Source organism: Accipiter gentilis, chromosome Z, assembly GCF_929443795.1.
Source record: "Accipiter gentilis chromosome Z, bAccGen1.1, whole genome shotgun sequence".
Classification (NCBI taxonomy): domain Eukaryota; kingdom Metazoa; phylum Chordata; class Aves; order Accipitriformes; family Accipitridae; genus Astur; species Astur gentilis.
In genome coordinates, this window is record NC_064919.1 from 46,856,906 (window position 1) to 46,881,691 (window position 24,786).

At 39.2% G+C, this 24,786-nt stretch overlaps 1 protein-coding gene across 1 annotated transcript in view; it reads left to right on the forward strand.

The window, feature by feature from the left end:
• LOC126036383 (guanine nucleotide-binding protein subunit alpha-14) overlaps positions 1–24,786 on the forward strand; it is a 95,228-nt gene that overhangs the window by 28,947 nt on the left and 41,495 nt on the right. Inside the window, exon 2 of the mRNA XM_049796062.1 lies at positions 18,470–18,654. Coding sequence (XP_049652019.1) covers positions 18,470–18,654 — 185 coding nt within the window. The remainder of the gene's footprint in view (positions 1–18,469; positions 18,655–24,786) is intronic.

A 24,786-nucleotide genomic window follows, 5' to 3' on the forward strand; every position in this document is an offset into this window, starting at 1 on the left:
AAGTAAGAGGAGAGCATGGCTGGAATGGGATTTTGTCCTTGGTGGTGTATAGATAACAAAACTGGAAGTTAAGACTGAAAGAGTGAAATTCAGGTGGCATTTGCATTTGTCATTCAAAGACTGTGTTGCAGTTGCAGTATAATTTAATGATCAAAGCTATGGGAGATAAAAAAATGACTAAGACGACTGTGAAATGGCCTTTCAGAAAGTTATTTCACAGCCAATAGTGTTTGTATACTTTGTATAAGGTGGCAAAGTTAGAAGAAAGGTGTTCTGCTTGCCTCTCACAGACGCATTAGTGGAGGCTCGCCTTGCCAAGTGACGGATCAGCTTTACTTGCTGTGTTTCTAATACAATGCAGAATGTGGGTGTTGCTGTCACAGAACTTATAGAAAGGGGAAAGGAAGTGTTGAGATTACAGTTTTTTGGGGGGCAGGGAAGGAAGTGAAGGGGGCATTGCATGTGCTAAGCAAATTGAAAAGTGGTGTTGCAAAATGCAGTCATGCATTTGCTAGCTTTAATAACTTGTGTGCCTTGTTAACGCTTTAAAAATGTTTAGAAGTTGCAAAGTAGCTGCTGTGACAGTCTAAGTTTGTAATGTAAAAAGTCATATGCACTCACTGTCCTTAACGAATACAAGCATATGAATTAGCAGCTCTGGAGCCGTCCCCTCTGCCCTTGCCTTTCCATACACAGTGGCACTGACTCCTTGAGCACCAACACTCAGTTTTGACATGTCTGTTGTGACAATGCAGGGAAGGAGTTCTGTTTCCCTAAGCAAAACGACGCATTGGTTGTATTGGTTTTTGGAGGCTTCTGCCTTCAGAAGTCACGTGTGGATTTCAGGAGCTACATTAACAACAGTGTTAGTTGTTAGGTTTTTTTCCTACTGTTATTGAGAGTGAGAGTATTCAGGATTACAGGGATTTTACGATTAATTTACAATCACTTTCAAAGCATTGGGATGAACATTTGTGAAGAAAAAAGTTGTCCTACACTGAATAGAAGAAATAGTTGTCTTCGTAGCAGTTATCAAGGCTAACGCTGTACAGTGTGCAGAAGAGATGAAACTCAGAGTGTGATTCTTCTTGGGATTTATTCGTTTATGGATGTGAGGCACTTAACTAGTTTGTTTTGGCACTTGCATTTGTACTGGCCCCATTCCTTCCACTAAGGACTAACAGAGTATAATCTAGCAAGACAAGAGCATGTATTTGGAGTTCTTGTTGTATGAAGCATTTTGTCAGTTTTAAAAAAGATTTTTCTTGTGTTTAATTTTTGTTCCTCCTTTTACAGTACTTCCTATTACACATATAACACCAAGAATATAAACTGTTACTGGCATCATCCACGACATCCTGCAGCAGCAAAAGATTTTCTGTTAGGAAGCTGTTTCACTGTTTCCTTTTATTTAGTACAAAAAGGGACTTTTAAAATAAATTAAAAAGAATATATAAAGTTGAAATTAAAAGAATGCATTTCCATGGTAAAAACTGGTTGTTATCTATTGTGAAGATTGAGAAATCCAGGGAAGTAGGGAAATTTGGTTCAAAGAAAAGATTAGAGTATACATTTTGGTTTTTTCCCTTAAACATGCGTTTGTTCTGTCAGATACATAGTCCCAGTTTAGAGTAATGGAATGTGAAGCCTGAGTTATCTCTTGAAGCTCTTGTAGCCCACAGAGATTTACTTATTAGTGCACAGCTACTTTTTCATTGCCAGCTGTGGGAAGTGGAACATACAGCACCCATGGAAAACACGGGTTGCAGGCTGTCTGGTGTGGCCTGGTTCCCTGAAGGAAGGGAAGATGACAGTGTCTAGGAGGAAGGTGGGCCAGAATTAGGAAACTAAATAGCAGTGTAGGACTGTTACATGATTTCTTGTAGTCTATGTTGATGTTATAGCAATTAAAAGGAATAAACTTCAGTTTGCTAAAGTCAAAAGATAGAATTTGCTGATGGCCTGGTTTCGGCTGGGATAGAGTTAATTTTCTTTCTAGCAGCTCATATAGTGTTATGTTTTGGATTTAGTATGAGAAGAATGTTGATAACACACTGATATTTTCAGCTGATGCCAAGTAGTGTTTAGACTAAGTCAAGGATTTTTCAGCTTCTCGTGCCCAGCCAGTAAGAAGGCTGGAGGGGCACAGGAAGCTGGGAGGGGACACAGCCAGGACAGCTGACCCAAACTGGCCAAAGGGATATTCCATACCATGGGATGTCACATCCAGTATAGGAACTGGGGGGGCAGATCACTGCTCGGGCACAAGCTGGGCATCAGTTGGAGAGTGGTGAGCAATTCATTGTACATCACTTGTTTTGTATATTCCAATCCTTTTATTGTTATTGTCATTTTACTATTGTTATTATTATCATCATCCGTTTCTTCCTTGTTATTATCTCAACCCACGAGTTTTACCTTCTTCCCCCTGATTCTCTCCCCTAACCCACTGGGGATGGGGGGGGAGTGAGTGAGCGGCTGTGTGGTGCTTAGTTACTGGCTGGGGTTAAACCACAACAGCTGATTTTTCAAGGAAGATTCAATTTAGTGTGAATATTGCAGATAAAAATAATTAGCAGATTTAGTTTTTCCAGGAATACTAGTACAAGTATGTTTGGAAGCTAATATACTTCATCAAAGAAGAAATAGAATTATTTTTACTGTCCAGCAGTTGAAAAGCACAAGTTAACAGTCATTGGATGAGTTTGGAAGAAAAGAGGGAAGGTGAGGGAAAACCTCAGAAAGTTCAGTATGTGTAGCTCAAATAAGTTCCTTGATATTATTTCTCTTGATTATTACTATTCAGCAGTATTTTAATCATGAAGGATAATTTAGAAATAAACAAGACTGTTACAAAGTGCAGGAGCATTGCTGTGTCACTGTATGCAGTTTGCTCGGGCCTGCTTATTCTCTGCATGCTTGTCTTGGTCTTCCTGGGTAAAACTTTTAATTATAAACTATAGCAGCTTTATCTTCATTTGCATTTTCATTAAGCTATTCACTAACATGGATTTAGATTCTCTTATTCATATAGGAGTTTTTCCATATTTTAAAAGAATATGAAGAATATTTAAAAATTAAAAACTACTGGTCAGTGTTGATAATCTTAGATTACTACTGGGTTTTTTTCACTTTTTGATTAGCTTTTGCTCGTTGCATAGGAAATTACATTAGCATTACAGGCAAAGTAGAGTGTTTGGGAGGGTTGTTTGTTTTGTTTTTCCTGTGACTAAAGCCAGCTGTTGTCCACCCAGAAAAGAGTAAGAGTTTTTCCAGTTCTGTTCTGGGGCTCAACACAGACTGTTTCCACACCCCCACCATATTTTTTGCCTCTCAGAGAAGTGGTGAGACCTATTGTTTTTGGCTGGGTAGTTTTCTTCTGTCCACTTTCTCGTTTAGCCGCTGGGAGAGAGCCAGTGATGCACAGACATACAGAAATGAGAAAAGAAATGCCCACTTACCTTTCTAGCCTATACATTTGAACCTGCTATGCACAAACACGTTAGGCTTTTCAGCACAGAGATTGCTTGGTGCCAAAAGAAATCAAACTGGGTTGCCCTGAGCTGGGTGACAGAGCAAGTTTTGAAGGTTTGAGGATCACCTGTCACAGCACAGTTCTCCTACTGCCTCAGTGAGGGCAGGAGGATTAATTTGAGAAGATAAAGCTAAACTGAACCAAGGTCACTTTAATTCTGAACACCAGCATGATTTAGTGTTTTTTAAAAGCATTTTCATATTGAACCTATTTCACTGTGTCTTAACACGTTGGCAGTTTCATTCTCACAGATTCCATTCTTAATGAGAGATGTTGTTACAACATCCTTCACTGTGGAGGAGGAGAACATCTGGGCTTTGCAAGAAGTGCCCAGAATCCCAAGTATGGAGAAAGGAATCAAAGGAAAAAGGATCAGCACAAGAGTGAGTACTGAGCTTTGAAAGATGGTGTCTGGTCTTCAGTTGTGTGCCAGAACTTTTAATTTGTAGTTTTTCATTAACTGTAAGAATACTGGAGCCCAGATTATTTGAGGGTTTTTTTGGTAGCCAAACAAAGTGCCGTGCTCTATAAAGAGCTAGAGGGTGGTTGCTTGGAAAATTATAGGAAAGGAAGCTGCCCCGTCATGTTTATTCCACAGAACGCTGTTGAAAGAGGATTTGGGGGACTACCTCAAGATATATCAGGACACTGATTATCAGTGTTTTTTCCCTGGGAATGAGATGGTGAGAATCTAATTTTGCCTGATGCTGCTGGTCAAAGTGCAATATTAGAATTGATCAAGGAAAATGATCTACTGAGTATTGGACTTGTCAGAAAACAAAGCAATAGCAATGCTATCCTGCTAGATGTTCAGATGTGTTGTCATCTAGATAGGGTAAAGGAGTTGGCCTTCATGACATACTTTGGCCCACACCTTCGTTTTCAATGTGTTTTAATTATAGCAGGTTTTCTTGGTGTCTTTTTTACATTACAGTTCTATTTCTTGGGATTAATAGTAGTTTGTAATATGTATTTGCCTGAAGGACTGCACAGAAATGTAGCTAGAAACGTACAAATCCAAAAAAATATGCAGTCTCAATAAAGAAGAAAGATGAAGAGTGGGAATAAAAGAATATAAACATGGGAATATCTGTTGGGTCTTCACTATTTATCTATTTGTTACCTGCTTGGATTTTTTGTGAAGGCGGTGTTTCCGAAAGTGCTAGCTAAACTGAGGAGAAAGGAAGAGGTGGGTCAAGAGGCAATGTATGAGAGAAAGGTGAAACCAGGAAGAGATGGAGGGAGGATGGAGTGAAAAGGGATCTGAGAGACTGTGAAGGGGGGGGGGGAGAAAGTTGGCTCAGGAAGAGCACTGTGTCAGTCACTCTGTATGCTATTTACTTTCTTCTCTTTTTCCTTTACATTTAGAGAGACAGATCTTTCTCTTTCAAATCACATCACTGTATGGTAGAGCCTTGCTGGTAGTAGTCTTTTCAGCTTCTTGATTTCATTTGATATGTGGTGCTAAAACAAAGCTTCTTTCTCAACACTGAAAGAAATCTCTCTGGATTCTTGTATCACAGTTATTTTCAGATGTCTGCCACATGAACTTCAGAACCAGAAGAACTTTTGGGTGTTTTGCCATTCCATTACTTTTGAATTTGGTGATGAGATGATAAATTAATTAACTGCAGCATCAGCCATTTTATATGATATAAATGAAACTTCCTATTCCACATTAATTGTTAATTATAAAAAAAATAAATACATAGCACTAGCATGTGTATATGACCTTTTTAATAATTATTTGCCCCATTTTGCATCTCTTTATTATACTCTGGTCACATCAGTAATAGCATGCTTGAAATGGAAACTTCCTGTCATTTATTTGCCAGTATCTGCAGGAATAAGCTGGCGAGAGGGTCAGGCGGACTGTAAATTCTCTTATCGCCCCTGTTCAGCTCTGTGTTTCTCAGTCAAAGATGGGTTTTCAGGCTATCTCTTTCTTAAAATATTTACAAAAATTTAAGTCTATATCCTGTCCATCACTAGATAGACTAAATTCCCTTTGAAGTGAGTAGGAGCCACCCATGTATGTCAAAGGCAGGATGTGGCCTTTTATGGAGTGAGATTGCTGTAAAGGGACACACATATGTTGAGGTTTGTTATGAAAGAACATCTCGTGCCTAAGAATGTTTTGTGGTCCATCACAGCTTGAAATCAGTGTGTGTGCTGGCTTCCACTAATGTGTTTACTGGGAATTGTAATGCAATTCTAAATTTGATCATAGAGTGGGTACATTTTTAAGGAGGTAATAGCAAATTTGCTCTCTTTTTCTAATGACCCAAGAATCTCAAATACACTCTCCCCCTCGCCCCCCAGGTATGTGATATTTGTAGATGAGCATGTCTCCAGACTCAGTACGTTAATGTTGTAAGGTTGCCTTTGCTGAAGTCAGTCACCTGCAGTTTGCTCAGGAATTGTAGCCACAGCAGTAAAAGCACTTGGCAATTAGCATTGAGGAAGTGTTACAGAAAGTCTGTCTTTGGCTTGTGTGTATGTTACAGTCAGTTTAAAGTTGGTGGCTGGAGCATATGAATGTTGTCTGAAACAGCTGCTGCTGCTTCTGATGCAAGACCTTTGTATAAATGTGTGCATATACATAGTTTATTTCCTATTTTATAACATTAAGCTAGGCTGCAGCCTCTTGTTACTGCTGTCTAGTAATGACATTTTACTGTTCACTAACTGCAGCATTCACTGTTTTATGGATTATGGAAAACGTACTTGAACTAAACCATTAAGATTTTAAAGTAAGGTATTACCTGAAACAGGACACTTTGATGCAGGGAAAGACTCAAGAATGATAGATCAGTCATTGCCTTTCTCAGCTGTCTCACAGTACATGACAAGGTAGGGTTACTGACAGCCATATTCCGTAGGCAAATTTTGCCTCAGCTGTGGTGTCTTTTTGGTGCAAATACAGTGTAAGTTTGCCTCATCCTTTAATTTCACGAATGAAAATGCCAAAAGCTGGTTTATGATGTGGACTAATGGACATGGCTTTTACACCTAGCAAGATGGCCTTAAGTAGCTGACTTGATTTTGAAGTGGGTGGCCTCTGTTCTGTAGGAAAAGTACATTATTTGGGGAATATTCACTTTCAATTAATTGAGTAATATGAGAATATTGTGATTTCTTTAAAGGAATAACCTCTCATGAACTCTGATTAACAAAACAGTATTTCCTCCCTGCCCTCTCCCCCCGCCCCCCATCTGCTGGTGTAATTCCTGAATGTGGTATTAGCTGTGGCATAAGTTTAAAATTTATGAGAACTAGCTAAACAAGTAGATTTGGATGTTAATGGAGTTAAGTTCGGGATGAAGAGTAAGGAAAGGGACAGATGATTCTGTCTTACTAAAAAGGGAAAGGAGCTCAGCTGAGGGGAATGTTTAGGAATCTTCATTGCTATAGAAATCTGTTACGACTAAGTTAAACTGTACACTTACAGCTTTGGTATGGTGGTATTTTTCGGAGGATTAATTCAGCTGACTGTAATGAGTTACTACTGAGTAACGTTGGTGTAGAAGAAAGAACTGAGCTGAAAGGTTTTCAATTGTGTTCTTGTAGGGTAAGAAGCTTTACACATTTGTCTTGCTGGAAGGCTACAGCTGTTAGTTTCAGACTCAGCTTTGCGCTTGTTGGGTATGTAACTTTTCTTTTTCACAGCTACAGAAGTTTTCCAGAGCCTTGTTTTCAGTTGTCTATCACTGAAAAAGGGGTTTTTAACTCTTATCTTTTCTTTTGTGTAAATGAGTTGTATGCTTTGTGTAGCATCTCGTTATGTAAATGTATACCCTAAGTTTGATTTATCAGAACTGCATAACATTAATGATCTTGCTGATACAAAAACATTGTTGAAGGATACTATGATTAAAAGACAGCTGGACAGCTGGAAGTAGCCTCATGTTTGCACGCCCTGGCCTTCAGTGGGGACCTCAGCCATCCTGATATCAGCTGGAGGGACAGCGCTGCATGGCATAAGCAATCTAGGAGGTTCCTGGAGAGCGTTGGTGTCAACTTCCTGACCCAAGTGAGAGAGGAACCAAGGAAGAGAAAGTGACCTGCTGGGCCTCATACTCACAAACAAGGAAGGACATGTTGGTGATGTGGAGGTGGAAGGCAGCCTTGCCTGCAGTGATAATAGTGCAGAGCTCAGGATCCTGAGTGGAGGAAGCAGGGCAAAAATCAAGATCACAGCCTTGGACATCAGGAGAGCAGACTTTGGCCTCTTTAGGGATCCGCTTGAAAGAGAGACATGGAATCAGGTCCTGAAGGGGAGAAGGATGCAAGAAAACTGGTTGATACTCAAGGATTACCTCCTTCAATCTCAAGAGCAGTCCATCCCAACAAGCAGGAAGTCAAGCAACAAGCTAGAAGGCATGGATGGACAAGGAGCTCTTGGCAAAACTCTAATGTAAAAAGACACTATATAGAAGGTGGAAGCAGGGACAGGTAACTGGGGAGGTATATGGAGATTCTCTCTTAAAATGCAGGGATTACGTTAGGAAAGCCAAAGGCCAAGTGGAGTTGGGTCCACTTGCACCCATGGGTGTCAGAGGCAACAATAAGGGTTTCTGTAAGTACATAAGTAGCAAAAGGAAGACTAGTGAAAACGTGAGCCCATTCCTGAATGGGGCAGGGGCCCTGGTGTCACAGGATGTGGAAAAAACTGAGGTACTAAATGCCTTCTTTGCCTCCGTCTTTACTAGTAGAGACGTCAGAAGAGTCTTCAGAAATCTAAGGACCTGGTGACCAGGCAGGAAGTATGGAGCAAAGAAGACATACCTTTGGTAGAAGAGGATCAGGTTAGAGAAAAATGAAGCAAATTGCGCATACATTAGTCCACGGGCCCTGGTGGGGCAGCCACGAGTACTGAGGGAGCTGGCTGATGTCGTTGTGAGGCCACTCTCAATAATCTTTGATCAGTCATGGTGGAATGGGTGGCTGGGAGAAGTGCTTGAGGACTGGAGGAAAGCAGATGTCATGCCCATCTTTAAGAAGGGCAAGAACCCAGAGAACTATAAGAAGGTCAGCCTCCACTCAATCCCTGGGGAGGTGATGGAGCAGCTAATCGTGGAAACCATTTGCACATCAAGGACAAGAAAATCAACCAAGGTGAAATCATGCGTGACCAACGTGGTGACCTGGCTATATCAAAGTGACTGGCTTGGTAGATGAAGGGCGAGCAGTGGGTATGGTCTACCTAGACTTTACTAAGGTTTTTGACACTGTCTGCCATAAGATCCTCACAGAGAAGCTGATAAAGTAGGGACTGGATGAGCAAGCAGTGAGGTGGGTTGAAAACTAACTGAATGGCCCGGCCCATAGGGTGGTCATCAGTGGCCAACAACAAAGTCTAGTTGGAGGCCAGTAACTAATGGTGTACCCCAGAGGTCAATACTGGGACCAGTCCTGTTTAACATGTTCATTAATGATCTGGATGATGGGGCAGAGTGTACACTCAGCAAGGTTGCTCATGACACCAAACCAGAGGGTTATGCTGCCATCCAGACACCCAGGACCACAAAAGGCTGGAGAAATGGGCTGACAGGAACCTCATGCAATTAAACAAAGGGAAGTGCAAAGTCCTGCACCTGGGGAGGAACAACCCCAGACACGAGTTACTGTGGGCTGACTGGCTGGAAAGCAGCTTTGCAGAGAGGACCTGCAGGTCCTGGTGAACACCAAGTTGAACACGAGCCAGCAATGCACCATTGCAGCAACAAAGGCTAATTGTACCCTGGCTGCATTAGGAGGAGTGCTGCTGGCAGCTGGAGGGAGGTGAGCCTTCCCCTCCCCTCAGTGCTGGTGAGGCCACACCTGGAGTGCTGGGTCCAGTTCTAGGCTCCACAGTACAAGAGAGGAAGAATCACAGAATCATCAAGGGAAGTTCCTGAAAAGTTCTTTTGTTTCCTATTTAAAGCCTGTCCAGGTGCTACTATCTGTTTTATAGGATACATACACATGCATGTGCACATGCATATGTGTGCCTGTATTGACTGTGATCTCCTTTTCTATTTTTTTTTTATCAAATTATTTAAGAAATACTCTCAGTATTAATAGTTTCAACAGTAGCAGACACTTTTTGTGGGGGTGGTATCCTTTGCATGTTAAGCATGTGAACTGTTTTACAAAGCCTCATATCCCACGTGCAAAACATTGGAGGATTTGATCAGAGGTTGTAAGTTTTGGTTCCAGTGATGGTTTTGTTCTGATGCTTTCCTTCAAGGTGTTTGGAAAGATTTAGAATAGTGGAATGAAGACTAAATTGATCCTGCACTTTTTATAGCACAAAAGACCAGAGTGAGCTATGGAACTTTTGATTTATATAATTGTTCCTCACTAAAAAAAATTATGTTTTTAAGCTTTTTTTTTGTTTTCCAAGAATCCTGTAATTGAATAGCTTATTTGCAGATGTATTGTCACTTCCATCTTTATACTTAGTATCAGAAATAACATTGAAATAATGACTTATGTAGGTGTCAAATAAGTGGTGCCAGTGCAGAAGCAGACATTCAGCTATATGTGTAGCACTAGTCCATATGGACTTCTAAAAAAAAAAAAAAAAAAAAAAAAAAAAGGCAATCTTTCTTTTCTGTACAGAGTTTTTGATGGTGATTATTAAATATGTTTGGAGCCTCTCCCTGTGTTAATTTAACTTCAGAAATTGCAAAACTCTTACTCTTAATCATGTTCCCTGTCATCAGCAGGGGAAAAGTCACCAGAACGTGCTTTTAACATGCAGGATTTTAGAATGAATGAGAGCTGTTTCCCTGGTAACAGATGTGGAAGATGGTTCTGAATCCTACAGAATATGAATGGAGTATCTGAAATAGCTGCTGGTTTTTGGGGGGTTGTTTTTTTGGTTGTTCCCACCCCCATACCTTGCAGGGGTGGGGGGTGGGGTTGTACTGTTGATTGGTAAAAAGCGACAGAAAATACTTCAAAATATTGCCTGGCACAGATATCAGGAATGCTTATTGGTAGATGAACAAGAGAAGTGAAAACAGATTTTATTTTTGGGTTACATTCCTATTGGAAAACAAGAACTAACTGTGAATGAGTTGTACAGTTGAAATCTTTGGCTTTTCCCCACGTCATTAAAAACACTGTCTTGTCCCTGCCTCCTAGTAGAGGAAACCATTGTGGCTTTGTTTTCGTGTAACCATGTGCATTACATTGTGAGGCTAATTTCAGCATTTAATATGGTACCTCCATAAAAATAGGTAACAGAATTGGCAGAGTAATCCTCCAAGACTGCTGAGTGACTCTAAAGATTTTCCTTTCTGATAAACCTCAAAAATTTCCTTTCTCTTGCTTCAGGTCTTCTCCTTGAAATAAACAGAATTTCAATCTGTATAATTTTTCTGCCTCTGCTTTTTTAAAAACATAAGTTTTTGTTGCTCTAACCTTATAAATTTTCAGTAAGTCAGGTTTATTTACTTGAAAGCCATTTTTGTTATGTCCACATTTGTGCACTAGCACCATTTAGTTCTGTATATCAAACCGTTAATCCTACAGTTATAGAAAGATATTTCCTTCTGTCAAGGAAGGCTTGTTGAACAAGCCTAACAACTGCAGATACAACTACGAAATACTGCAGATCCTGTTTAATTATAGTTTAGTTATTAATGCAAGCAGCAAATCTCCTAATCTAATTACTAAATATTGGTATCTTTATTCTTGTAATTATTTCTGCCCATGAAATAGCTATTTCTGTTTTTTAAAAAAGTAGCTTTTTTTCTCTGTAAGGAGAGTCAGAAATGTGGCCTGTCATAGAGGCTTGAGAGCAGAGACTTGAGGATACTGAGTTTTGCAGAGCTGGTAAGTCAGCTATAGCTATAACATGATTCTGTGAGTGACCCTTTTCCAGTGGCCACTTACAACAGCAGAAGAGGTTTAATACTAGATTCTGGTCTAAAGACGGCATCTAATATTACTTTTATGACCCTGTACCTTACCTTTTTGTTTTACTTGTGGCATTTTGACTTCATCATGTTTATCAAGCTTGACAACAAGGACAGTTGGGAAGGTAACATGGACTTCTCTTGCTTCTGCTGGGACCAAGGGTTTGCTCACACAGATATCCAGTGACTTCACCCTTACCAGCACCTCAGCTTTTGAGTGAGTCATTGCTGCTGGGACAAGAGTGAAACCTCTTGTCATGCAGCAACAGGTGAAATATATTTGCTTACTAACTGATCTACAGCTATTCAGGTATAGCAAGTGGAAGTGAGCACATGGGCATCTATACTGTAGATGAACATATTATTGCCATTTGAGAGCTGATAATGATGAAGATCAACCCAGACCTCAGGCATTTGAACTGCTCAAGTGTGGATCCAGGATTTACAGTAGGCTTGATCACCTCTGCCAAACTGCTGTCCTGCTGTTCTTAATGGTGGGAGGGTTAGCAAAACTACTTAGTTTTGCTTTGTCCTTAGCAATTACAGCCTTCTTGTTTTGTTTTGGCTGTATTCACAGTCTGCTCATTGGTGTGATTAAGTTGCACACGCAAAGTCCTTAGGACAATGAAAGCATAGAGTTGTGTTGTTTTGGTTTGGGTTTTTGTTTGTTTGCTTGTTTGTTTATTTTTAATAACTTGTTTCCTCCATAAAGAATTGCTAGATTAGACTTGGAAAAATAAAGCTGACAGGCAAAGAAGGAGTCAAGGACAAAAGAGACAATGGCCAAAACAGATAAAATGTTTTATTCCTTGAATTAACTGGCAAATTTCCAGCATTTCTCTTAATCGAGAAAGTGGATTTGGGTAGGTAGCACCTATGTGGCAGTCAGTAGTTGGAAGCAGAGGAAAAAAAATGAATGCTTGAAGTGACTAGAAGGAGGATAAATATGTGACACTAACTAATGTATTTACATCTCACCTTTGAGAATAGAATACTCTGTGTCTTGACCTAGTCAGTGAAATATGTATTCCATATTCTGGCAGTAATGATTCAACAGATCACTTCCTGAAGATAAATGCACTAAATGTATTCTGGGCAAGTGCTTACCACAAATGTCACTGAGAAGTAAAATACACTTTGCCTGGGTTTTGGTTTGGTTTGGTTTAGTTTGGGTTTTTTTAATGCAAATAACCTTTTTAAACTTGCTTCTAATAATAGATTTCCAGCACCTTGGAGGTATATAGCCATGTTTGAAAGCCCCCTATTCTCTAATGCTTCTAGAATGGATGGCATTAAGACATGGTTATATACCTCCCAGGTAAGTAATACATCGATATTTTATTGTTCTATTACCTATACTTTCTGTACTACCTGCTTTTTATTACCCTATTACCATCTTTATTATTCCTAATGTAAAAACTCTACTCCATTTTCTTAAGTCCTACCACCTGAAGTCTTAAAACACAAATTCCAATTTGTATGTCTCCATTTGTTTTCCAACTGTTTCAATTAAAAAGATACTCAATCCAAATCTGATTGTATATGCGGTTCCACCCTGAAATGCAGTTATCTTTAGCTTAATATCTCACAAGTATGCATATTGGCATGACTACTCCATATTCAAACTCTTTTCGAAAGCCCTGCCACTTTTTAACATGCTTTAAAATGATGCTCTGTCAAGATGTGCTTCAAAAGCCTTGTTTCATTTTAAGCTAATGAGCCCTGAAGATTTTTTTAGATCGCTTATGGGTATGGAGAAACAAAGAGCATGTATTGTTGGCTTTGAACAGAGACCCTGTATTCTGGGTTAATGACAAGAGGCGCAGCTAGGCACATAAGTTGCTGGAAGGAAGAATACCAAAGGAAGACTGTGTACTCAAGGTCAGGTCAGGGAGCACAAAGCTTTTAAATCAACTTGTGCTCAGGATTATGAGATGTCAAAAGGTAAAGCAGAATGGCTCTGTTTATTACCTGTGTATTTTGTACCACTTTATAAATCACTTGGATAGGCAATTTTTGTTTGCTGTAGGTTGATATAGAATAGATCAAATCAGGTAATAGTAAAATATTAACCTTAAATTTCTTTAAAAATTAAATTGGATACGTGCAGGGAAGAACTCTGGCTTGGATTACAGATGATGATCTCTTAAAACCTGGCTCCATCTACCTTTGGTGTTTGTGGGCCTTGGAAAAAAATCTCAGAAATTAGATATTTTTTTTAAACTTAATTTCACAAACTTAATTGCTAGATATCTCTGACAGTGAAGTTAATGGTTGCACGATGGTTTTTCTTTACTCAAACACTAGTAGAGGGTGCCACTGCAATGTGATAGGACTGTTTATTCTGAGTTATATAAAAACCTAGGCCAGCAATTCAACCTGGATTAATCAGTGTTTTCCTCTCAAATATAAGGGTTTCACTGACAGCGAAAAAAGTTGGTGGTGAGCTTTTGTTTTTAAACTGAATTGTACTTGAATTGTATTTATGTTGACTTCTTAAAGCTGCTATGCCAGGACTGCCTTTCTGCGGGCTGTGATGTATAACGTAACATCAGCATTTTACTGAAACAAATTCCTCCAAGAATTTGTTTCACATGTATTCCAGCATATCTCTATGTTCCATCTCTCTCAAAAAAACCAACACAATGCCAAAATTAAAGAAATTCTGAACATTTGTTGAAAGAGCAGCTGTATTAATCTTTTTACAGACAAAAATATTAAGTATTTCTTAGTGCTTGATTAAAAAGTTGCTTCACTTTTCTTCTTAGGAGTGCTATAGGTCCTGATACCTGCAGAGCAGAGCTATGCTAGCAATGTCCTAGAGAAGGAGTGTTGAACAACATGGGCTTGAATAAGGGACAGCTACAGCTTTGAAAGGAAGTCCACAGTGGGTGATATAAAATACGGAAGAAGGGCATAGAGTAAGAACTGATGACAGTGATAAATGTTTCAGAAAAATGGCTATGGGCTATGATATACAAGTAATACATGACATGTTGCACTTTCCTAGGTTACCTGGGTTTTGCTTGCTATTACTGTTAGTGGTTGGAGCCCTGCAGTTTCATGATCTTTCATTACAGTGATACTATGGTCTGCTATGGTACTGAGATACAGTATGATGTGGTGGGCACTCACAGTATTTTCCTACTTCGTTATATCTGAAGAAGTAATGTTCAGAGCAACTCTTTCCTCTTTGTGCTGATATAATTTCGACACCTAGTGGTACTAAGTGCAAATTACTGAAACTTTGTTAATGGGAGTACTATTTTACCAGCAGTAAATTCTTAGCAGAGGAGTGAAGCAAATCCTGTAGCACAGCCAGAATGGAGTTAATTGTTAAACTACTGAAAAAATACAGTGAAGATTTTAAGAAGAAAGTATAACAGGTATTTTTTGCTCCTGTACTGTCCTTTCAGTTAGGGAAGAACAAGAAAAAGCTGTCCGTGATCCTCTCATACAAAAGCTCTGTGGGATAGGAATGGATTTGTTCAGTCACATCACACTGATGCTGAATAACAGAAAATATAGAGAAAATGAAAGGTCTGGTGGGAAAGCAGTTGAGCAATTACAAGAGAAATTTTTCTGCTCAGTGTTAGTCAAGTTTGTAAGGATGACTGAAAGTTGCAGCAGGGTGTCACAAGAGTAGGCAATGAAATGGCAGGTAATGTTAATTGTAGATCGCTATGAAGTAATGGAGGTGGAGAACAACTACATAGCACATGCAGTCTCTCTCTCTTTTAATTACTTACAGTACAGATAACACAATGATGCCTCTTCATTGTCACAACCTGTGCTGGACAGACCAGGGAGGGGTCATGGTGAGTTCAGAATTCCCTCGGGCTGAATTAAGGTAAACCAACACCAACCAGTCAGTTAAACATTTTATTTATGGCAGAAGCAACCTGAAGTTGGAAGACATAACAGCAGGTGGTGGGGTTTCTCACAACAGGAATTGCCATGAAACTAAGTCCATAAACTGTAACAAGTGTTAACCATGTGTATATCGATTCAGGGAAGAAAATAAGGAGATCCCTCCTGTTGAGTCACAAGGTTCAGAGCAGACCCCCTTGCTTTCTGGACTCATTCTCAGAGAGGAGCCCAGGGGCAGCTGGATCCACTCCTAGTCCCAGACTTGGTCAGTGGTTTTATGCCTAAATGGATGAATTGTGGAGGTTATGGAAAAAAGAGAGAGAGAGAGAAAAGAGAAAGGTTCACCAGCCCTGGTCCAGCATTGATCCCACCAGCCTAGAGGCCCACTTCCAGAGAGTGTGTGTCAATTAGTCAATTTGTGTCCTTTTATAATCTCCTCACCCCTCCTTCATGGAGCACCTCCACTTCTCACCTGCTTTGTTTGGTTTTATGCAGGTTCCTTGTTATGCGGGACTTGCCCCACCACAACGTTTGAGGCATTAACCCTTTCAGTCCCTTACATGTGATGTTGCTATGCAGCCTTGCAAGCAAGTTCCATTCCTTCCCTCAACCACAAAACCCAGGTCCCGGTCTCTGCAGGCCCCAGACTCTGTCCATTACGACGGGTGTTTGAGGCATTAACTCGGTCCAGTCTCTCACATTCATAAATCTAAGTTTTGGCAGCACCTTAGTATTTGAAATTTTAGTACTTTAGGTATATCTCAGAGGTAAACGGAACGGAGAAAGCTTCAACAGAGTCAAAGGGATGATCCAAGCTATGGAGTATCACTCACCTGAAAACCGAATTGACCTGGTTAGGTCTCTCCAACCTAGAAAGAGTACAGCTGAAGGTGAATATGTGTGGTGGGTTGACATTGACTGACCTCCAGGTGCCCACCAAGCTGCTTTATCACTCCCCCTTCTCAACAGGACAGAGGAAAAAATATGATGAAAATATTCATAGGTCAAGATAAGGACAGGGAGATCACTTGCCCATTACCATCACGGGCAAAATGGACTTGGCTTAGGGAAATTAATTTAATTTATTGCCAATTAATAACAGAATGACAGTGAGAAATCAGAACAAACACCTTACCCCCATGCCTCCCTTCTTCCTGGGCTTAACTTCACTCCCAAATTCTCTACTTCCTCCCCCTGAGCAGTACAGAGGTGTGGGGAATGGGGGTTGTGGTCAGATCATAACACTTCATCTCTGCTGCTCCTCCCTCCTTGTGCTCTTCCCCTGTTCCAGCCTGGAGTCCCTCTCACAGACTAGTCCTTCACGAAATTCTCCAATATCAATCCTTTCCACAGGCCTCAGTTTTTCAAAAGCTGCACCAGTGTGGGTCCCTTCCATGGTGTGCAGTCCTTCAGGAACAGACTCTTCCAGCATGGGTCCTCCGCAGGCCACAGGTCCTGCCAGGAGCCTGCTCCTGCATTGGCTCTCCATGGGCTGAAGCTTCACTCAGGGCATGTCCACCTGCTCTGGCTTGGGGTCCTCCACGGGCAGTGTGGATATCTGCTTCAGTATGGTCACCCATGGACTGCAGGGGGACAACCTGCTCCACCACTGTCTTCTCCATGGGCTGCAGGGGAATCAGCTCCAAAGTAGAAAGCAGAGGTGCCTGGAGCACCTCCTCCTCACCTCCTTCTGCACTGACCTTGGTGTCTGCAGGTCTGTTTCTCTCACATTTCCTCACTCCTCTCTCACACAGCTCTTACACAGCTTTTCTTACCCTTTCTTAAACATTTTACAACAGAGCTGCTACCAACATTGCTGAGCTCAGCTTTGGCCAGCGGTGGGGTCCCCTTGGAGCTGGTGAAACTGGCTCTGTCTGACATGGGGGAAGCTTCTGGCATCTTCTCACAGAAGCCACACCTGCAGCCCCCTTGCTTACCAAAACCTTGCCATGTAAACCCAATACAATATGATAGAGGTGTACAAAATCAAGACTGTGTGCAGAAGGCGAGGGGTAGGGGAGGGCGCTAGATTTATTGAATACAAGAAACGGCAATGAAGCTGGTGGATCCAAGCTCTGGACAAATAATGTATCATGGGTGATAGAGCTCTGAAACTCCTTACTAAAATGTGTTGAGGATGCAAAAAGTTTCCGTGGCTTTAAGGAGATACATGCCCAAGTAATTGAGAGATACAGTAGGGCTACCAAATAGGTAGGATTTAGCTAATGAACATCTAAGCGAAGTCCTAACTTTTAAGATGCAGGGAGGGGTTTGTGGAGGAAATGTCATATATTCTGGCCCCTATTTTTACTCTTCTCTTGGCCACCACTTACCAGCTTGGTTGGAGAGGGGACACTGCCTGAATGGACCCTTGAAATGAGTCAGAGCAGACATTTTTCAGTTGTCGGGCTAATAGGAAATAACAGAGGAAGAAGGCTTATGTCCTGAAAAATGTTAGGAAATACATTGTTATGTCCTGTAAGTGGGCTTAAAGCAATATGTACATGCAAAATATTATATGAATGATGTAAGTTCATATATGACTTTATAATATCTGTTTGTTGGGGTTTTTTAAAATAGAATCAATGATCCCCAGAGTAGCTGACAGTAATGAATGCATTTTTCATAATTTCAGTTAACATGTTTTCAATCAGTAGTTATATAAGAATCAGTAGAAATGTGAAACTTAGTAATGTGGCCTAATGATAAAATTCTTCCCCAAGTTCAGGATTAGTGCAGGCTCTATTGTTAAGGTGTAAATGGTACATAAACCCTGTACAAAGTTCCCAATGTTGAAGAATTTGACCCTTGCACAAACAAAATTTCTTTCTTTTGTACTCACATACCTTACTTGTTTTCTAGTCTGACTTACACCTACAGGATGCTTAGATTAAACATTGTAGGATGTATTATGATGATACTTAAATATATATTTTACCAAAATCCCTCCCAAGCCCAGCAATGCAAATATTTTGAGTAAAACAATATAGATTATGGAGAATGGAAAATTCAGAGATGATACTACAGTTAATGGTGACACATATGATGCTCAGATAAGGTGCACATCCTTGTATGCATATTTACAAATATTTTCAACTGCCAGGATTTGCAAATACAAAACTTTTTGTCTCTCTCCTCTTCCCCCCTCTCCCAGGCACAGGAGAAAGTGGCAAGAGTACGTTCATTAAACAAATCAGGATTATCCATGGATCAGGTTACACAGAAGAAGACAGAAAAGGCTTCACAAAACGGGTTTACCAAAATGTATTTACTGCCATGCAAGGGATGATTGGAGCCATGGATACTCCCAGGATACAGTACACATCCAAAGAGAATGAGGTAAGCTAGTACAAAGAAAATTCTAGTTGCAGGCCATGAAATTTCAGTTTTTACACAAATTATCTGAGTCATAACCTTCTACAGGCAGAACCTTAAGAATCCAGATGTCTCGTGGGGAGTTTGGTGCCCCACCGTCTGATTCTACAGACCAATGTGGAGTTCCTAGTGGAAAGAGGGGCAGCATGGAGCTGGTTAGGAAGGGTGAATTTTCAAAGTTTCAAGCTGGTAATAAGTACAAAAAAAAAAAGGTTTGTTTTTTGGAATCTAAGCTGTAGAGTTAGACTGTGAACAACAGGAATATTCAGACAGAGTCTAGTTTGTCAATAGAGCTCCAGAATGAGGAATTTGGGGTCTATTGTAGGAAAACATCAGATCTACTTGATGCTGGTGTGCTTTGAAACATACCACCTAGAGCCCTTTTACAGATTTGGCAGCAACCTTTTTTAAATTACTTGAAAATGTAGAATGTCTTCTCCAACCATTTTTTAGTTTCAATGTATGTTATACAATTACATTTTTTGGTTTCAGCGCTTATGATTATAGAACTATAAAGAAAAAAATCTGCTTCAGTTAAATCAGTTGCATCCTTTGCATCCATCTGTTGTATCAGTAGTTCAAGTATCATGAAGAATATGTAAGCAAATTATTGGTTGCTATTTGTTTAAATTAAGAGGGTTTCCAGTTGGCTAAATTTTACCATTAAGATAGGGAAGACTGTGTAGGAAGTAACAAAGCAGAACTAATTTCTAGAATTTATGTATTTATTAACTGAAGTACTATATGAACAAAATACAGTTGATAGACTACTTTTCATTCAAAAAACATGATTGCATGTGAACAATACAAAACCCAAAATTATGATCAGATTTTTTAATATTTAAGTTGGTTTGTGTTATTTATTCTCCTCACGGTTTTAGAGAAGAGGGATAGAAAATGTTGTTTAAAATAAAGGACTGGGAAATTAAAATCCTTTCATTTTTTATCACAAAAGAACAGATGGTGTCAGCAAAAACAAATTTTGGATATCAGAGAGCTGCAGTATCAGGGTAACTCCTACCTAAAAAAAGTATTCTGAGGTTTAGTAAATTGTTGTTTGTAAAACACCTTTAGATCGCTAAGAAGGCAGCCATTAGAAAAACAGCAAATGCGATTGTGAATATACTTCATCCTACTTCAGATGTGTATATTTTGATGAAAAATCATGATAATCAGAATCTATTTGAAGAAATACACTTGCACTGCCTCTTACTGAGCTAGGGTGGTTTATTTTTTTTCTTTTCTTCCCATTAAGAACAAAATACAAAGCCTAAATAAACAGCAAAGTTTTTCTCATTCTGGGCTCTGAGAGCTGAGCTGGATACATTCCCATAACACACTATTCTGGCTAAATTGTGTTCTTGATGATAGCTGTGCTGCCAGTGTCTTCAGATTCAGAATATTATAATGCTATTTTACAGTTGTTGGAGAGAGGCAGAATTTGGTCTTTTGCTTCTTTATTAAACGTAACAAAGCACTAAGTGGTAACAGCACAGTTTGGCAAGCTCAGCTTCAGTGGCATTTAGAAAGCAAAGTCATTTTTGCTTACACACGGAGAAACTCTTGAGAGACAACATGAAAATAACCATGAGTCGCTCCAGTCACTTTGCAGGAGACAACTGCATTTTAATCTTTCATTTAGGTGATGAATATAATGCAAAGTACTATAAATCTTGTAATTGCCTTTCATTAAAGGTCTTCAGGCTGTAATGAAAAACAGTTGACAACAACAGTGATAAACAGAGGAGTTGTGATTCTGCTGTCTTAATTGTATTGCAAATGTGTGTCCAGTGACTGTACAGAAATTGTTCAGTGTGGTCCTCCACATTTCAGTATGTCCATCTTTGTCACGGCATGCCTTCTTTTCCCTGAAAAATTTGTTTCCCTCTGGCCCATGTATTAGTTTTTGTTAGTTAGTTTGTTTGTTTGTTTTTCCTGTATCCAGTTTGCTTTGTCCAGGTCAGGTTTTCTCCTCTATGGGCCCTGGAATTCTCTGGCTGCTGCATATCTTCATTTAATGTTTTTGTAGCGAAGAACAGATTGTTCTGAACCGAGTGTCTCCTCCCTGTAAGTGTGACCTGTGAAAATCTGTAACTCATATATGGACAGAATGTCCCAAAAGGCCTCTTAATCCTCTTAATGTTTGCAAACAAAAGCAAGTTTTATAGATGGTGTTTAAAGAGGTTTCTTATTGCTGTTGTCAACCGCAAGTATTTAAGTAAATGGTCTGACTTTGTATAGATGCTGCATTGGGATGGGGAGGGGTTTTTTTTTTGGATGGGTTTGAAGTAGCTTGGATAAAGTATTTGTATAGTCATGCTTGACCTTTAACTTTAACTCAGCAGGCAATTTTTATCCTAATTTCAGGTATTGTGTTCTTTGGGATTGTTTGTCTCATCCAGTTGAAGTTGGAAGGTATCATAGCATGTTTTGGATATATTTTAAACATAAAACCTGCAGATGTTTAGGAACCTAATAATTCAAGGAATTATTATAGTACTGTCTAAACCCCATGGTTTTGGAATGGATTGTTTGAGAGACATTCCAAAATTTTTAATTTTTTTTTTTTTCCTTCTTTTTTCCTGTTGTAACCACTTTATAAAATTTGGGGCTAGGGGTGAACTACTTGGGGTGTGGGGTGGAGGAAGTAATATTTATTATCTATATGTCACTTTTTTCAATGTCATAGAGTGGAAATTGGTAAATTGAGTGTTGGTTAAGTAGCCAGTTACAGTACAACATGATTTACAGTCTCTGAGGATAGTCTTTTTGTGTGAGGGCTTGAATCAACTACTTCTACAAACACTTCGTCTTTCCATGTGATAATAGAGACTGCCAAAAAGCAAGCTGAAAGTTAATGGCAGCCTGTCTCTTGGCTTCTCTGAGATATTTTGATGGAGTTAATGTGAATATTAAGATAAGTGAATGAAAGAAGGAATGTACATATGAGGCATAGAGAAATAAAAAATCAGCTGATAGCTGGGAAGTAGTGAAAGCACTTTTTCGCTGTCCAGATTTTTTTTAATCAACTTAAAATCAAAGTGTAGGAAAAGAAAACTTCAAACAGGAAGAGGAAAAAATCAGGTGATATTGGACGAAGGGAAAATAAGCATTCCATTTGTAAGCATACATCAATCTTAAAAGGCAGATTTAAAAATATTTCTTGGTTGCTTGACTGTGCCGGGGAGTCACATCTTGCTGGATTATGTTATTTTTTGCTGTATTACAAATATGCAGAAGAAACAAGTTGTTTAAGCCTATCGGAACTGGAGATGCAACAGATTTTAAAATATTCGTTCACTCAAACTTTTCCCTGATCTTCCGAACTAGGATGTATCCTATATCACAGAAGGATCACTCTTCTCCTTCTCCACTGAAGGCAACATTAGAAATTTAAATTTATTTGCATTTAAAAAAAAAATTATGCACTTAGCCCACTGCGAAGACCCTTTTATATAGCTGTTCAGGATAAGGATCATAGAATAGGAATTCAATCCTGTTGTTGTGGGTTGGTTTGTTTTTTAAAATACCCTGGTAAGATGACATTGCATATGTTTGCAATTAACAGATCTTTGTAGCAGTATGAACAATTACTTTCTTCCTAAGGAGAACAACAGAATAGTGTGTAAAAAATGCATTTCAGAAAGAGGTCGTCACGTTGCATCTCCAAAACGTTTCTTGCTTTCAGTAAGTAGTAATCTAGTGTCCTGTCTTACCAAGTTGCCTCAGCATGAATGTGTGTCAGCAAAACTAACATTTTTCTGAACAAAAGAAGTAATACAATGTCAAATTAATTTTACAGGACAGGTAATTAACTTATGTCAGAAGAGGGGAATGTAAAAAGTCAAGTATAGCAAGATGAGATTTGGGAATTACTGAAGGAAGCCATGTAACTGGGACAAATGGAAAACATAGTGAAGAGTAATTATTGGTTGCTTTCATTGTATGTTTGCGTTTGAAGATGTGGAAAATGGTGTAACACAATCCTTTTCTTTTAATTTTTTAAACCTTAGCAGAGAAACCATTGCTCATAGCAGGTGCTTTATTTTAAAAGTATTCTGGTGGTATTAACATTACCTTATGCTTTTAAAAGTGCTTTTTTATGACAATCAAAATTAATTTTAAAGATGCAGTACTTTGGTAACTGATTTTCATTGTGCTAACATTAATGCAGGTGATAAAGGACTTGAATTTATAGACAGTCTAGGTGTATTTTTAGCAGTTTATTTTATAGATACACTAATTCAAAACATTCCAAAACATATTGCTTCCCTCTTCATAACAAATATGTTTAATTATGGGCCATTTCACAGAGACTGAGTCTAGGCACTCAGACACAGAGGTTTCAGTTCGATTTTCCAAGGAAATGAGACTGATGTGACCATATTAATTCTATCTGTCTTTGGACCTCCTGTCTGATTTCTGCTGCATTCCACAGAGAGGTTGAAGTTAAAGAGCTAAAATTCTTGGCTTCAGAGAGTTTACTGCTGCTAGACATTTAAAAACAAAGGAGAAAGCTTCTCCAAATAACCCAACTGAAGTAAAAGCAAAGAATCAACAGAGGAAAGCCTTTCAAAGTACCTGTGGGAGGGACTGGTGTTCACTCGGTCACAAAATGTGATTTAGCTGCCCATGCATGAGCATGTAGCATCATACACTCAGACACTTGGGCACAAAACATCAAACTTTCTCCTTCCTCCCTGGAAGGGTGTAGATTTTTCTTGTTATTTTGTGTTTTGTAAGTTATTTTTTGAGTGAGAACATGGCCTCATTCTAAAGCAAGGAGATTAAGTATCCGCTCTGGGGGATTAAATTTGTGGGCTGCTTTACATGCGCAAATATAAAACATTAATACTGGTTTAAGTGCTCTCCACGTGGAAGTCAGAAAGGAAATTTTCCACTTCTTAGGTGACAACCTTCCCTGCCACACGAGATGTGCATGTACTCGGGACTGTGTGCATGTTTTTTGACATTAGACTATGTGGGACTTACTGAGGTTGTGTGGGGAGTTTTTGTTTGCTTGTTTTGTGTTGCTTTTGTTTTGGTTTTTGTTGGTTTGTTGTTTTTTTTTTTTTATAGTCACATTCATCAGAATGCCTTATCATATCTAAAAATTGCCAGACCCCTAATGGGATTGTTTCCAGTAATACCACTGTCTTGAATGGTGGAGTTCTTATTCTGGTATATCATAGTAAAAGCGTGTTCTTATAAACAATAATGCTAGTTACTAATTATTGTTAAAAGACCTATGGGAGTGCAGTACAGACCTGTAAACATATGGACCATGGCTTCCTTTTTACTTTAAAAACTTCCAAGTTATTCTACCACGCCGTCTTGTTGATGAGAGTAAACACTGGGATCTATTTCATTTACCTATCCCTGCCAATACTGGAGAGGTTGTTTGCACCATTGTTTGCATTGCTCCATTGAATTTAAATAAATGTGACTGGCTAGCTTTAGAGTTGTTTTTTGTTTCTTCCTCTTCCTCTTTGGTAAATTCAGAATCATGGGCTGCTGGCAGACTTAATTCCTAAATAGTTTCTAGACAGACCTCGATGCAAAAGCAATGCTGACACACTTTTGCTTTTTTTCCTAGCATGCAGGCTCCAACTACCCACTTCCCTGTTTTCCAGTGAAATTGCTGTATCCATTTGTTCTTTAAAATAATTGGCTATTGCTTGGAAATCTTCAGGTGCTTCTTTACCTTCTAAAGTCTCAGAGCTACCAGAAATCTAACAGAGTTTTCCTTCTAACTTATTCATGAATGCATACCAATTTGGGTGTTCTTTGGGTTTTTTTTCCTTTCTGTCAGTAAAATCCTATGTTTAAGTTCTATATCTTTTCATTTTGCTTTTGGTCTTTGGCACTAGAGGAGATGGTTTAGCTTACCAGAAACAAAGCTAACCTTTCCAATTCTTTCAACTAATTATAACAGCCTTTTGGATTTTTTAGGAAAAAAAAAAAAGTAAAAAACTGTAACTGGAGCAGTATCACAAGCAGAAGAGCAGAAAGGAGAAAATGTATATCTTAAAAAGCATGTACATTTAAGGTTTCTGGCAGAGGAGTGAAAGATGGGAGAAAGACTGGATGTATGTA